The 17048-nt window shown below is 40.0% G+C and overlaps 1 protein-coding gene across 4 annotated transcripts in view; it reads left to right on the top strand.

The window, feature by feature from the left end:
- ADGRG2 (adhesion G protein-coupled receptor G2) overlaps positions 1-17048 on the top strand; it is a 107959-nt gene that overhangs the window by 26074 nt on the left and 64837 nt on the right. For all 4 annotated transcript variants that reach the window (XM_073356708.2, XM_073356699.2, XM_073356682.2 and 1 more), the window contains exon 3: positions 56-661. In XM_073356708.2, coding sequence (XP_073212809.1) covers positions 56-661 — 606 coding nt within the window. The remainder of the gene's footprint in view (positions 1-55; positions 662-17048) is intronic.

Here is a 17048-nt window from a genome sequence, read left to right as displayed (position 1 = left end):
TATTAAAAAGTCATTATAAAAGAATTTATTTAAAAGTTACATTTTCTTTATTTAGCTCAGGATGGTTTCCTAGGACAATACAGAGCTGTTTTTAAGACTGCATGTGAAGATGTTTGGTCTCTGTCACCAGGAATTCATGTGCCTGCCCTGAAAGAATTCACAGTCTGTGTGTACCTTAAGCTAGTGACTTCCAGTAATCCCTGGACTGCTTTTGTATACAATATAAAAAGACCTGGTAGCACTACCTCTGCAAATGGGTATGAACTTGGACTTATGGGCGACCATGACAAATTGACAGTTTGGATGTTTGGCACCCAAATAAACTTAATGGAGAAACTTAATGTGGACACCTGGTACCAAGTGTGCATAGAGTGGAGAAGTGAAGACAAGAAGATGAAGCTATTTATAAATGGAACAGAAAAAAGAAACCAAAAACTGGTTAAAAGAAAAGACCTTATTGCAGATGGGCAGATTTTACTTGGCTGTTCACAATCATCAGCCACATCTTCTGCCATGGGTATGGTTGGTGAGCTGTACATGTTCAGAATGTGGAATGAAGCAGATAAAATATCTGGCTGCAAAGATGGTAATATTATAGGCTGGAGAAAGAAAAATTGGGTCTATAATCACACATTAGAAGAAAGTAACACTTTGCCATGTGGTAAGTACCATATGTCACAATTAAAAACAATATTTTTTGCTAATGCTGGTGTGACCACAGATACCAAACCTCTGTATTTTTTATATTGGTTTTAATTTCATGAAATCTTTTCTCCATAAAATTCTCCAATTGTTAGTTTTCAGTTAAAAATTTAAAAAAGCAATATCAAGGTTTGTAGGCCTTACAGTTTATCCAATTTGTCTAATGTCAAATGTTAAATTATGTCCCCAGTCCTGCAAACAGCTTCACTTTAGCAGACCTTTATACCCACACAAAAAGAAAAGGAGTACTTGTAGCACCTTAGAGACTAACCAATTTATTTGAGCATAAGCTTTCGTGAGCTACAGCTCACTTCATCGGATGCACATCATCCCAGTGACTTCAGTGGGGTTCTGAATGGCTGCAGGATCTGCCTGAAAAAAGTTAAAGGCCTACGTTAATTTAATGTTAGCTCTGTGAATTTAAACACATACAGGACAATATACAGGATAGGATGCTAATAGTAACATTAAAAGGTCCATGTTTTGCACGCAAAGTGTGTCCGATCCTCAGCTAGTGTGACTTGTTATAGCCCTATTGATAAGTTACACCACCTGAGGATCTGGCCTATATTTTTAATTGCTCGTTACCATGCACCATATTTTCTTCTCAGTTTTGTCTGTCTGGTGTCTATCTAGGTTTTTATACTATGCTCATCACTGTAGTGTCTGAACATAATACAGAAGTATTATATTTCAGGTAGAATGATCTTTCTTTACCTCTCTCCTCATCCCTGTTATGGGTGGGAAACTATATGTCAAAAGGTGAGTCTTGCATTTGATCTTGAGGTTGTATGAGGATTTGACTTCAGTAGAGTTGCACGATGTATCAGTAAGAAGGAATTAACCTAGCAAGCACATTGTAGAACAGTTAATATCACTTATTAGAACTTTCTTTTTCATTTTCTGTACATAAAATACATACCTTAACTTAGTCTTAGATTTTATCAGTCTCAATGTCCTCTCCAACTTCAGCTAATGGGAGGGAGAAAGTAAGTGAGATGCAAGTTATAGCCTAGATGTGACGTCACTCTTCATGTTTGCAGTGTTATTGTAACCATATGGGCCCTGGGATATTAGAGAGATAAGGTAGGTGAGGTCATATCTTTTACTGGACCAACTTCTGTTAGTGAAAGAGACAGGCTTTCAAGCTTACACAGAGCTCTTCTTCTGGTCTGGGAAAGATACTCTGATACCTGAAGCAGAGCTCTGTGTAAGCTCATAAGCTCATCTCTTTCACCAACGGAAGTTGGTCCAATCAAAGATACTGCTTCACCCACCTTATCAATCTTCATGTCTTCCAAATATCTTACCCACTTCCTCCAGCAAAAGAGGGAGATATGAAAGTCTGCTGTTTCTAATATTAAAAATACCAAGTAGGAAAAAAAGTTGGTTGGAGAAAAGTGGGGGAGAGAAATGTAACGATTCTAAAAATGTCTAATCTAGTTTGCTATTCAGTTTTAGGGAAGATTTTTGGTGATGGTTGCTATATGTGTTTCAATAAGGCATTTTTGAAGTCTTTCTCATGCCACTTGTCTCATCAGCAGCTTGAGAGCAGCAACCCCTTTTCCTGTTGGGCCAGGAAGGCAGCTGTAATTTAGCAAAGATATCATTCCTCTTGAAGGATTGTAGAAGTATATCAGATTTGGAGATTTTTGGTTCAGCCACTTTTGAATTATTAATAAGCAAAATAAGTCTTAAATTTCCCTCTAATCTAAAGTGTACATGTTTCACTTTCCCTTTCACTCTTATTTGAAAAGTGGCTGGCTGGATTTTCTTCCTGTTTTCCAAAAGTTCACTTTTGAGATGAAGGCCAAGCATAAAAAGCTTCAGTCCAAAAAGACAGCTATGGGCATGTGAAAACTGTTATGATAGTCATCATAAAGTTATATTAGAAGTAAGAGTGTAACCTCAACTATTCTGCTGAGAAAGGTCTATGTGAAGAGAAGTTTGAATCTGTTAATCTTCATAATACACCTTTTAAAAGAAAAACTGTACTTGGTTGCTCAAACAAGTAATATGTAACATTACTCTGTTGGTTCATATTCAATCTGTGATCCAATATATCCCCCAGATCCTTTTCAAAAGTACTATGCCTAGCCAGTTATTCCCTATTTTGTAGTTGTACATTTGATTTTTTTGTTCCTGAGTGTAGTACTTTGCTGAATTTTTTTACTGAATTTCATCTTGTTGATTTCAGACCAATTCTCCAATTTTTCAAGGTCATTTTGAATTCTAATCCTGTCCTCCAAAGTGCTTGCAACCCCTTCCAGCTTGGTATCTGCAAATTTTATAAGCATACTTTCCACCCCGTTTTCCAAGTCATTAGTGAAAATATCGAATAGTACCAGAACCAGGACAGACCCCTGTGGAACCCCACTAGATACATCTTCCTAGTATGACAATGAACCATTGATAACTACTCTTTGAGTACGTCTTTTCAACCCGTTGTTCACCCACCTCACCATAATTTAATCTAGACCACATTTCTCTAGTTTGCTTATGAGAATGTCAGGTGGGAGTCTGCCAAAAGCCTTCCTAAGATAAATAATGTCTGTGGCTTCTGCCCTATCCACTAGACCAGTAATATTGACAATATAACACAGTGTTCAACTTGCATAATTTGGAGGTGTGTAGGGGTACTACTGGTGGGAGGAAATATATGCAAATATACACAAAAATAGTGCATAGCCATCCATTGTAATATAGTTGTAAAACTACACATAAACTATGATAAAAACATTATTAATGTTGCAAAGTTAAGCATTCAGAAGTTAGGAAATGCAACCTTAACATGCCTAGCCTCCATGTGCATGCTTTATGATACCATTTTTAATTATATGATCACATACCATTTAAAGACAGGTCCCCTGTTTCAGTCAGTGCACAAGATGGACCTGCTCTGGGGATGAATCAGAGTTGCATCATAAAGAAAGATGTTGCCTATAGGACCCCTGCCTAATTTTTTGTAATAAGGCAGGGGATTACAGGAAGTGCAAGGATGGTTTCATGGGTAAGGCAGTTCAAAAATCGTTTCTTGGGGGGCCTCAAATTGGGCTCCCAAAATTAGTGGATATTTCTTACCTTATTTTCTCTCTGCCTCAGTTCACCATCTGTAAAATGGAGATAATACCACCCTGTCAACTCATAGGGGCTGTTCCATCATTTGGCATCATATTGACACCCCCATGACTTGCCAGCAGGCTTGTAACCTTTAGATCCACTGCACAATCCTCTGCCACTTCAGATAACACCTCTGGCATCTAGTTGTTACCTCCCAGCCTGTGTTCCCCAGTCCCAATGGCTCCCAGTTCCCACCCCATGCTCCTTGTCTAATCTCAGTGCCCCCCCCACAACTCCTTGGCCCATTCTCTTTGTCCAGCGAGTCACAGTTATTCCCCTGCACCCCAGTTTCCCATCAGATCAGTGTCGTTCCCCCTTCTCCATCCCCCTGCCCCACTGATTCTCATTCCCAGTCTCCTGCCCATCAATCCCAGTCTCTCCCATCCCAAATCCCAATCCTAGTTTCCCTCTTCCTCCACTAGCCTCCTGTCTCACTCTTTCCTATCCCCAAGCTTCTTGTCCCAATCTATCCTTTTGTCCGTCTCTTGTCCCCTCTGTATTCAAACGAGGCAGTTTTCTCTTCCATGCTGCCTGAGCTCAGCAGCAGGGGCACTGAGAGCACTGGAGAGACAGGCTCCCTGCTTTCAGTTCCAGTGCTTGGACCCCGGCATGGCCCACAGCAGCATTTGCAGGGAAAGTCCTGCTCAGCCCCAGGCTTAAATGTCTGCAGGATTTGGGTTCAAAGGAATTTCCATAGCCTCCAAGATCATGACCAGGATGATCACATACCTACTTCCTTCCGCTCGTCTAGTATTGCTTTGCAACAAACAACTTTTAAGTCTGAGGTATAAATGTGACTCTTGCCTCTGATTTAATCACACAGACTCCTGGATCATCAGTTTATGGCAGACAATCAAAATGGTAGAACATATACACTTTGCGCAGGTGTCAGTAACTACACAAGTTGCCAGGCAGGGGAGAATCAAGCCCACAAAGTCTGTGCCGGTACTTTTCAGTTTACATTTTTCAGGCTTCTGTTAGCAGCTTTCTTATTTCAGAAAAGTGATAACTAGTGTGACATGTGCCTTATAAAGAAGCAGTGCCACAGACTGAAAACTCAGATCCATCCTTTAAGAATCCCCTTTGGATGCTTTAAACAAATCTGTAATGGAAATGATATCTGCTCAATGTCCCAGATAGGCTTCTGTTTGGTGAGATGCTCTAACATGGACTAGACTAGTGATGTCACAACTATAGTGCATGCAGGGGAAAGCACAAATTGCTATAAAGCTATCTGTGACTTCATTGAATATAAAGGGGGGGGGAATAGTAAGTTTAAAATTACATACATGTGGAAAGCCTATATTAGTTTTCCTATGTGGGACATTTAGCACAACTCTACAGTTAATTTTTTTTAAGGGGTATTTACTTCTAATAATGATTTAACAATCAGAAGAAATTTACTGTTTAAACATTAAACTGTTAGGTTACATATTAAACAGTAACATGCTTGTACTAATTGTAAATATTAGAGTTGTTATTGTGTTGTATATTTTTATTTATGTAAGGACCACAGAGAGCATGGGATGCCTGTTATAAATCTAAAAAAACCCCCCAAACAATTAAATACATTTTAAACCAGGAGTAAAGTAAGTATGGCTTTACAGTCTCTGGCTCGCTCATAGAAGCAGTGTCATTAAAAATATGTTATTTTTCACTACCACTAAGAGCCTAAAAATTGTTGATTTTAATTGCATTCTTTTACATGAACACAATTCACAGTTTATATCTAGGCACCTTGCTTCCTCTAGGCTTTCCTGTCCAGTCCTCAAGACTGTATCCTGGTGTCCTCTTCTTTGTGCAGCCCTCTCCCTCTTCTTTACTTCAGCGCTATGATTGTAGTAATCACTCTAGAGCTACTGCAGGGGGTAGGGGAGTTGGTTCGTGGGGACAAAGGGACTATTAGTGGCGGGGTAACTTGGAGGTGGTGAGTGGTCTATACAAACCTTCTCTGCCCTTGATTGCCCAAGGGAGAGGACATCTTCTGCCTGACACACAGTTCAGTCTGGCGCTGTCAATCAGAATAGTTTGTTGGGTCTGTGGAACCCCTAAAAGCTACACTGCAATAAAAGGCCGGTGGCACAACCACAGCTGACCTAGCTCATGGGGTGCAGAGCTATAAAACTGCAGTGTAGACATTCAGGCTCGGGCTGGAGCCCAGGCCCTGAGACCCTCTTATTTTTCTGCCATTATCCCCAAATACATAAGAGGGTGGGAGTGGAGTCTGAGACTCCAGCCCTTGGGCAGAAGTTTGGATTGAAGCTACTGGGTAGTCACGGCCAGTGCTCAGCTTGTGAAGGGGAATCCCAAGTGAGGATTTAACTGTGCTTTACAAGTTGGGTGGAAAGAATTGTTTTGGGACTTATTGCTATGTTTATTAATATACAATGGAGGATATGGAAAGGGCATGAAACAAGCAAGATAGAGATCCTTTTCCAGATTGGGGCTAAAAAAAGAAGTTTAGTTTGTCATTCCTATTACTATATTTTCTTGAATTTAGAAATTTTAAAACCTTTAGAAAAACCTTTGTGTTTCAACAAGAAGACTAAACATGGGGAAAATTCTGTGACTTTAGTGTCCCTGTTTGCTGACTCACATAGCTTGTGCTTTGTACCCATTAGAAGAGCTTAAATTTGACCTTTCTCTTTCTTTTCCTGCTTTTCATTGTCCTCCCTCTTTTGTGATATCAAAGTGCTCTTTGAAAATCAGAAAAAATGAGGTAATCAGTTTCACCGCAGCCCCTAGGCTATATGAGAGGTAGACTCAAATGGGGTTTATTTAAATAAAGTCCCTGCATTTATAGTGAAATCTTGAAGGGCCATGTCATGTCAGAGCAGGGCTAAAGATATTACACCTACTTTTTCTATGTTTGCTTGGTACAATTCTCAGGGCTGTCAGAATTAGCTGGCCACTTTCACTGCTAATGTGTCACAAAGAGAAATGGGCCCCTGATGAACAAGCACCTTTGTGGTTGTCTCCCATCCATTTTCCCCCAACAGTCAGTGACAAGTGTCACCGTGCCTCAGTGGGTCACAGCTGAGGATGCCCAATTCAGGACAAACTGCTGAGAAATAAGGCAGACTCACCCCAAACTGGTGGTTATTCTATCATTAGATTATGCCAAGCCAGTAACAAAAGTAAATCTATGTATCACCACACTGGTTAACAGGAAGTAAAAAATGGAGTCTCTTTAGGCATTCCAGCCCTTGTCTCACCATCCAGACACTGAACTCTATGATGAGTGATTACGGAAAATTTCAACCAACATAGGCCTCTTCTAATCCCAAGAGATCAGCCACACAGCCAGGTCAATATATAACCTAGATTTTACCATAATCATGCTGATGCCAATTCTTTTGTAACTAAAACTTAAGGTCTAAATATAAAAGAAAAGACGAGAGTTAATAATAGTTAAAAGATCATATACATACAAATAATTGCCCACTCTTTATATTAGGCTTGTAGCAGTGATGGAATAGACTTCTGGCTTGTAAAATTTCTCTGGTAACTTCCAAAAGATTGGAAGATCCTCAGTCCATAGTTCAAAATGCTCCTTTTAGCTGTAATACTACAGTCCAGAGAATCAGCACAGGAAAGAGGCAAAATGGAGATATCTATAGGGTTTTTTATATCCTTTGCCATGTAACAGAACGCCACTGTCCATCACCTTCAGCCCCCAACTAAAACCTCTCCAGCACATCATCAAGGATCTACAACCTATCCTGAAGGACGACCCATCACTCTCACAGAACTTGGGAGACAGGCCAATCCTTGCTTACAGACAGCCCCCCAACCTGAAGCAAATACTCACTGGCAACCACACGCCACACAACAAAAACACTAACCCAGGAACCTATCCTTGCAACAAAGCCCGTTGCCAACTGTGCCCACATATCTATTCAGGGGACACCATCATAGGATCTAATCACATCAGCCACACTATCAGAGGCTCGATCACCTGCACATCTACCAATGTGATATATGCCATCATGTGCCAGCAATGCCCTTCTACCATGTACATTGGCCAAACCGGACAGTCTCTACATAAAAGAATAAATGGACACAAATCAGACGTCAAGAATTATAACATTCAAAAACCAGTCGGAGAACACGTCAATCTCTCTGGTCACTCGATTACAGACCTAAAAGTTGCAATATTACAACAAAAAAACTTCAGCAGTCTCTCGTTGGAGTCTGTTTTTGAATTGGAATTAATTTGCAAACTGGACATCGTTAACTTAGGCTTGAATAAAGACTGAGAGTGGATGTGTCATTACACAAAATAAAACTATTTCCCCATGTTTATTTTTCCCCCCTACTGTTCCTCACACGTTCTTGTCAACTGCTGGAAATGGCTCATCTTGATTATCACTACAAAAGGTTTCAGAGTAACAGCCGTGTTAGTCTGTATTCGCAAAAAGAAAAGGAGTACTTGTGGCACCTTAGAGACTAACCAATTTATTTGAGCATAAGCTTTCGTGAGCTACAGCTCACTTCATCAGATGCATATCGGGTATTGTTTCATATTCTCTGTGTATATATAAAGTCTGCTGCAGTTTCCACGATATGCATCTGATGAAGTGAGCTGTAGCTCACGAAAGCTTATGCTCAAATAAATTGGTTAGTCTCTAAGGTGCCACAAGTACTCCTTTTCTTCTTACTACAAAAGGTGTTTTTATTCCTCTCCTGCTGGTAATAGCTCATCTTAACTGATCACTCTCGTTATAGTGTGTATGATAACACCCATTGTTTCATGTTCTCTGTGTGTGTGTATATATATATATATCTTCCTACTGTATTTTCCACTGCATACATCCGATGAAGTGGGTTTTAGTCCCGAAAGCTTATGCTTATATACATTTGTTAGTCTGTAAGGTACCACAAGTACTTTTGTTCTTTTTCTGGAAATTTACTGTCTCTGTTTGTGGAAAGTTACTGGCCTAAGATGGAGTCCAGGGTCACATGAGCATATTGCATGTCCTAACCTGGCTTGATGACTCACAGGGGGTAACCATTGCCCATACTCTTGCCAGTTGCATTCACAGGAAGAGCTATCTGGAGGGAATGAGTTTCTTCTAGGGCCCAGTGTGAGAGCTAAGTGTCCTTGATGGGACATCAACACATAGCTGTCTGGGCTTAATGTAAATTTTCCTTGGTGGGTTTTCCCCAGGAATACAACTCATATGTATGATGCCAGTACATAGCCAATATTCATAACTTCAGATACAAAAATGATACATGCATATAAACAGGATAATCATACTTAGCAAATCGTAACTTTTCCATTGACGCCTTACATGCCATACTTTGTACAAGATTTGTTGCAATTGTATAACTGTGGCAATATCAATAATATAAATGGTCATATTCAATCATACAGCATCACAACAGGTAGCCCATCTTTTCTTCCATAATGCCACCTTTAAGTCACCATAGGCCCTAGCGCCCACTGCAAGCCCTAAGATGTAAAACTAAAACTGCTCTGAAAATATCATATGCACCTGAGGATCCAATCTACATGGAAAGTAAATGGGAATTTATGTGTGTGGAAGAATTTCAGGATTGGGTTTTTATTCCTCACCGTTATTGTTACCTTGTGTGACAGGATGTTTGCTTTGACAAAAATTGTGGCAGTTTATTCATTGTTAGCAGCACTTTGCCTTTTTACAGAAAAATTGGATTAAATATGAATCTGAGCATTTAATATGATGTTAACTATACCTGTTTTTTATCTATATATGGCTGGAGTGCCGCTTTTAACCATTTAGAATAGTATCTGCATTGGTCTTTCTGAGTTAGAGCTGTTCAGTTTAGTTCATGAGCAAAGCTTCTGAGATTCAGTCATGGCAGGAATTTCCACTCAGTGGCAGTGTCATAGTAACATTAACTACAAATACAAAGCCAAAAAACCAAACTGACATTTTATTTCTATTTTGAAATAAAATTTTTCATCTTGACAGTTCTTGCTGGAAGATAGAATTATTTTGTTGGAATTGACATTTCTCCACACAAAAAATTCAATTTTGATTAAACTATATTTTTCAGTGGAAAGATTTTCAGCACAAATTTTTTTGATCAGATCTAATTTTCTAAAACCAATCTATATTTGTGTTCCTAACATGTTCACATAATATATCTGAGAGTCTAAATGACCTTCTAACACTAGGGATCTGCCTCCAGGAATTGGTTCTTGGCCCTACACTATTTAACATCTTTTCTCAGTCTCCTGATAGAGTGATGGATTAGCCACTGGGCCAACGGGGCCTGTGCCCAGGAGCCCTGGCCAATTGGGGGCCTCCAGAAAAATGCCTCCCCCCCCACGCCCTGACCCGCTCTACAGTCTGTACTATGTGGGAGATTGGTCCCTTCTGGCATTTGAATATATCTATATCGCTAAATAATGTACAGTCTTGATCAGCTAGATTTTGGTATTACACAACACAGAACCCACTAACCACATTCTGTGGCATTGGGCCAAATATGAGTCACCAAATACTGTGATCCCTGTTCAGTTGCCAAGGTGTACCTTGGAAAACTTCCATCCAAATACTGACCCAGCTCTGGTCTCTGGTCACGCAATCACAGACATGAAGGTCGCTATCTTAAAACAAAAAAACTTCAAATCCAGACTCCAGCGAGAAACTGCTGAATTGGAATTCATTTGCAAATTGGATACTATTAATTTAGGCTTAAATAGAGACTGGGAGTGGCTAAGTCATTATGCAAGGTAGCCTGTTTCCTCTTGTTTTTTCCTACCCCCCCCCCCCCCAGATGTTCTGGTTTAACTTGGATTTAAACCTGGAGAATGGTCAGTTTAGATGAGCTATTACCAGCAGGAGAGTGAGTTTGTGTGTGTATGGGGGTGGGGGGGATGTGAGAAAACCTTGATCTATGCAGGAAATAGCCCGACTTGATTATGTAAAGAGTTGTCACTTTGGATGGGCTAGCACCAGCAGGAGAGTGAATTTGTGTGGGGGGGTGGAGGGTGAGAAAACCTGGATTTGTGCTGGAAATGGCCCACCTGTTGATCACTTTAGATAAGCTATTACCAGCAGGACAGTGGGGTGGGAGGAGGTATTGTTTCATGATTTCTGTGTGTATATAAAGTCTGCTGCAGTTTCCACGGTAAACATCTGATGAAGTGAGCTGTAGCTCACGAAAGCTCATGCTCAAATAAATTGGTTAGTCTCTAAGGTGCCACAAGTACTCCTTTTCTTTTTGCGAATACAGACTAACACGGCTGTTCCTCTGAAACCTGACCCAGCTTAGTTTGTAAAATATGACATGAACAGAGGGGATAGTGATGTGGCTGAAGTAGTCCTGTGTTGTATTATAGGCTGTTCTATTCAAGCTCTATTCGAAATCAGAAATTTTGTGTAGTTCTCTTTTTTGGTACGGACTTTTGCAGTGGAAATTTGAAAGTTTTCAATTTAGTGTGGAGCTAGAAGAAAATTGCGACTTGGAAAGTCAAACTTGGAAGGTTAGAGCTATGAAGAAGACTTCAGTTTCTTCAATTAAAATGAATAGGAAGCAAAGTAAGACAGGACAAAAGTCTTTAGTATGTCAGTATTACCTGTTTAGCTAGATACTAAATGCCTCACCAGTATTAACAAATTTATCCGCCCTGCAACTCAGAATTGCTCTAAATTATGTGTTTACCATTTGCTTTGAAAAGAAAAGGAGTACTTGTGGCATCTTAGAGACTAACAAATTTATTTGAGCATAAGCTTTTGTGAGCTACAGCTCACTTCATCGGATGCATGCAGTGGAAAATTTCCACTGAATGCATCTCTTCCACTGCATGCATCCGATGAAGTGAGCTGTAGCTCACAAAAGCTTATGCTCAAATAAATTTGTTAGTCTCTAAGGTGCCACAAGGACTCCTTTTCTTTTTGCGGATACAGTCTAACACGGCTGCTACTCTGAAACCTGTCATTTGCTTTAAGGGGCCATTATGGGAACTGGGTGCTATTGTGGTGCAAGGAATCTTATTCCCCAGGTAAACCTTATACAGTGGCAGTATGGAGGGTAGTGGTGTAAAAACTGCTAAGCTGGATTTATATCTCAGAAAGACTTCTCCCTGTCCTTACACATGGAGGTCATTCTCCTGGAGTGGGTACTGTGGCTTTAGGGCCTATTTGTGCTGGAGCAGTGCAAAGTGGTACCAGCACAGGCTAGGAGTTACTGCTTTTGTTGTTTAATAAGGAATGTTATTGACCATAACTCCATCTTAACTCAGTTTGTGTTATTGGCTCTTCTTGAAAAATCTCCTGGAAATATGCTGTTTTTTCTTTCGTATAAAGGGAGATACAGACCGGTCTGAAGAACGCTATTTTCTCTTTAGACTATACACAGATGATGAGATCCTCATGTAGCAATCTCTGCTTGTTCAAAAGACTAAAATCCACCATTGTAAATTCATATTATGATGTTCAAGATGACTATATTTTTTTACTCTAGAAAAAGATGTGAGGAGATGGTGACATCAGTTATTTATATAAGGACTTTCTCTTTCCCTATCTCAACAAATTAATAACCTGAGAGGAAAATCCTACCTCCTTGGCACTAGTACAGTTTTTGTTATCCAACACTTCGTATGTCAGCCATGGGGAAATCTTAGACTGGACTTTTTAGCTTTCTTAAAATAAACTTTGGCTACTTCTTTGTCTAGAACTTAGGCCCAACAATGTGGGAGAGGATTTGAAAATTTTAAGAGAGTTTGAATAATGCATAGATTTTTAAAAAAATATTTTTACAGTCTTAAACTGATATTCACGAATCTGGTAATGTAAAAAGTATAATTTATGTTTATCCAGAAAGATCTGCTTGTTTTATTTCTGTTGAGAAATGGCAAAAACCTGAACAACAAAGAAACTGTTATTCATCTAATGATTATTTGGCAAATTAGAATATAAAATACTAACAATGGGCCTGAACCTGCACTTTGACAAATAGAAAACCCCACTCGCGGTAATAATTCCTATCCATACTCCCCACACTGCTGTCGGAGAAGTGGAGGCAGGCTTGTGATCCAGAAGAAAATGCTCTCTCCCCTTGCATGCGGTGCCTCCAGATCTGCAACTGGCTTATAGTTTATTACTCCAGGAATAACTGGCTCTTTATGTATTCTAATGCATTCAGTGATTAATGGTGCTTGACCTGATAAACATTACAAAATCCACATAGGGGGCTGAATGAGGAGGAGAGTGAAAGTAGAAATTTGTTTATATGGTTTCCTGTTGCTGTGACCTGAGTAGGGAGCTTTAGTCCTAGAGAATATGAATAGGTAGCATTTTGTTTTTATATAAAAGGGATGCTGCTGCTCTTCTGTTTGTTCCTCCCAAGCATGTCCCCTTCACATAGTTGTTTTCATGGTAGCAAAACTATTGTAGGGGGAAGAAGAGGTGTGAGTTCCATGGGCCCTACCCTGAAAGATGCTGACCATTTCAAGATGCGGGATGCTTTAAGAAGCTTAGTACAGTCAATGCCCATTAATTTAATTGGAACTGAGGACCTTGGCAAGAGGTACTCAGCACTTAGTAAGATTGGGCCTGTGGTGAGCAAGCCCGTGCAGGAGATGGATTTTACTTTTTATACTAGCTTGCATGCACACTGGAGCATAATTCTCCTTCTCACCCACTTAAACCCCACAGATTGATTCCAATAATGCTTATTTAGCTGTTTCCATCTTAATAATTAATTTATATATTTTATAATTTTATAATTTTGAAAAGGTATGGAAGTAGCTGATGGTAAAGAGAGGTGTCATGTTCTGTGTCTACAGGAGACAATGGACAGGGAACGCAGCAAAGGAGTTAGGCTTAGATTGCAAACTTTTCCATGTGGGTGACAAAAGGGGGCGTAAGGGAATCAGGGTGGTTGTTAGAGGAGAGCTGAAGAAGATGTTATTTGAAAATTACTAGAGTAAGTGACAGACTGATGGCTGTATGAGTCCAAGTTAAAGAGCGAGTCATGTTTGTGGTATTAGCATATTCACCTCCACAAGGATGTGATGAGGAAGAAAAGAAGAGTCTCCTCCAAGACTGGCAGGCACTAGTGGACACAGCAGCACCTGAAGGGCTGGGTGATCTGAATGCACACAACAGCCAGAAACAGATGGTGCTGTGAAATGTGTTTAGGAAAATGCAGTCTATGCACTATAAATGAGGAAGGGAAAGAGCTACTAGACATTTGTATTGTCAACCAGTGGATGATAACTCATACATGGTTCCAAAAGAGAGTGAGTCATTTGTTTACATACATCAGTGGTGGAAATCAAAGCCAAATTGATATGATGTTGGTAAGGAAATCTCAGAGGAATTGAGTTATGGACTGCAAAGTGATACCTAGCAAGACGGTAGCACTGAACACAAACCTCTTGTGGCAAAAATTCCAGCAGAGTGTTGGACAAGGAGGGAACTAATCTCAAAAGAAACAATATTAAAGTACGGGAGTTAAGGGGAAGTCCAGCAGAGATGTTTGTGCAAGCAGTACAGGATAAATGTTTGGCTGAAAAGGAGTGGAACCACTCAGAAGAACATGGATTGTGTGGTGGAAGAGGTTTATGGACAATACAGGTTGGGAAAAGGCAGGGAAGGAAAGGAGTAGTGCTGGATTGATGACATGCAAGTAGCAATCTGAAAAAAGAAAATGGTATGTAAAGAAAAATAAATGACTCCATTGAGAGTAAATGAAAATAAATACAAAGAAGCAAAGTGAGCTGCCAAGTAGGCAGTGAAGAAGGTCAAAGAGAGTGCCCTAGATGATTTGTATGCCAACCTTGTAAACAGCCCCTAGATGGCTGGCAAAAAGACATATAGCATTGCAAAAATAAGATGCAGAGAGAAGGAGGATGGTATTATAAGACCATTTGTAAATGATGATCAGAGGAGACTGCTAGAAAACACAGGAACAAGTGAAGTTGATGTGGAAAAAATACTTTGAGGGTCTCTTAAATGAGGCTAACCCTTTTAGAGAAGAGTTGCCAACATGTGGTGTAGCAGAGGAGATGAGAAATGCAGTCTAGGAAATGAAAAATGGTAAGGCAGTGACAAAGGACCTGGCAAAAGCCTTGGGTGAGAGAGGCATAAGATGGATGAGCAGAGTGGTTAAAGCTGCAAGCTGAGACAAAAGAATTCTCAAAGACTGGTGCAAGTCTATCTGGGTCCCAATACAGAAGAAGGAAAGCATCCATGAATGTGGAAACTACCAAGGGATAAAGCTATTGTTACATGAGATGAAGATACTTGGACACATCTTGGATGCTAGGATTAGGGCAATGGTGGAACCCCTCCTTGAACAAGAACAGTTTTGCTTTAGGAAAGGATGAGGAACTACAGAGCCCATGTTTATAGTTCGGCAAGGGATAGAGAAGCAGCTAGAGTGCCAACAGGACAGCTTCTGGGCTTTTATAAATGTAGGAAACTCTCACAATAAAGTAGGATTGGAAATAAAGTGGACAGAAGAATTCTGACACCAGTGCTGGGGAAATATGCAGTGTCAGAGGATTTAATAACTATGGTGAATGCCCTGTATTGATCACCTAAAACAGTGATCCAAACATCTTTTGAAATGACAAGTCCCTTTGAAAGTCTGACTGCACCAGTGGTTGGTTCTAAGGCCACTGCTGTTTATCATATTGATGGACTATATAAGCAGGAAGATCCCAATGGGAAAAGGTGAGAAGCGCTATATGCAGATGACACAGCAAGAAGGGCACCCTCAAAGAAGACCTAGCGGAAAGAGCAAGCCAGTGCCAAGCTAAACTGGCACGGCATGAAAATGAACATGAACAATACTGAGGACCTGTGGGTCATTTGAGGTGCCCCAGGGAAATGAACATAGAGATTAGTAAGTAGACTGACCAGTTCAAGCACTTTAGCAATTGGGTCACAGAAGATGATGAGTTTGAACATGAGTGGGGAGTGCTGGAAGAGTGTGGGATAACATCTCAAGGTTTGTATATGACAAGCATATGCCACTGAGATTAAAAGCCCAACCATATAGAACAATGTTGCACCCTGCAATGGTGCAGAAGCATGGGCAAAAAACAGATCATAGGTTCAATGCCTATGGGTGTTTTGAGATGGGATGTCTTTGCACCATAAGAGGAGTTACACGAAGAGACAGATTTCAGAATGAAAGTATTAGGATGGAAGTCAAAATCCATGATGTGGCTGACAAAATCCAGGAAGTCCGACTTCACTGGTTTGGACACGGGCAGAGGATGAATGAAGGGAACCTGGTGAAAATAGCATGGCAGGTGAAGGTGGTGTAGAGACCCTGAGGAAAGCCAAGGAAGCAATGGTTGGATTGCATCAAAGAAGATGGAAAGCAAGTGAATTTTAGTGCTGCCTTGGACAGATGAAGATGGTGGATGCTTGCATGGAGGCAACCCCAGTTGATGGGATAAGCAGACGAAGATAATTTATATAGTATTCCATTCACCTTCACAAGCAACTGTTTTGTTTAGCATCTCATCACTATTATTTCCACAAAGATAATTGTACATATTACTTAAATAATATTACATCTTAAAGAACTTCCATAAAGACCAATGTGGAGTTAGAAAGAGTTTTATAGATGGCATAATGCCTAATCACAATAATATTAAAAAACCCAAACATTTCCACAGAACAACTCTCGAACACAAAGTTCTAGAACACACTTCTTATGGGATTAAATATTGTAACTTGACTTTGATTCTATCCTCTACAGGACTTAAAACTGATATCTGCTTTTTTGCACTCAGGAACATTGTGTCTGCTTGATCTTAGTGTAAATAAATAGTAGTTCTCCATACTTCATATTGAATCATAACAATTTGGCTTATAAGGCAATTTTCACCATGCCCCTTTTCATGGCCTCCAATGTGGTGGCCAAATCCTGATTGTCTCACTCAGATAGTCCTACTGACAAAATTGATCCCTGGTGTAACTTCAGTTAAATCAACGGCTCCACTGAAGTCAGTTTGACTTCAATAGGATTACTGTATTTATGAGACTAAAGTGATTTGGCCTTTATGTTGGACTTTTTCCTTGAGAAAATCCTTTCCTTTATCAATAGGACAGAATATTAGCTAAAACTAGCAAGCAACTTGGGGGGAAACTGCCATAAAGCATACATGGATGGTTTAATATCTCTGAGGATATTTTTCATCTAGCTGTATTTCATAATTACTGGTTTCAGAGGGGTAGCCGTGTCAGTCTGTATCTGCAAAAAGAACG

The sequence above is a fragment of the Lepidochelys kempii genome, chromosome 1 (genome assembly GCF_965140285.1).
Source record: "Lepidochelys kempii isolate rLepKem1 chromosome 1, rLepKem1.hap1, whole genome shotgun sequence".
In the NCBI taxonomy this organism is placed as follows: domain Eukaryota; kingdom Metazoa; phylum Chordata; order Testudines; family Cheloniidae; genus Lepidochelys; species Lepidochelys kempii.
The sequence above is the reverse complement of the archived record's forward strand: the minus strand, read 5'-3'. Positions and strand labels throughout refer to the sequence as shown.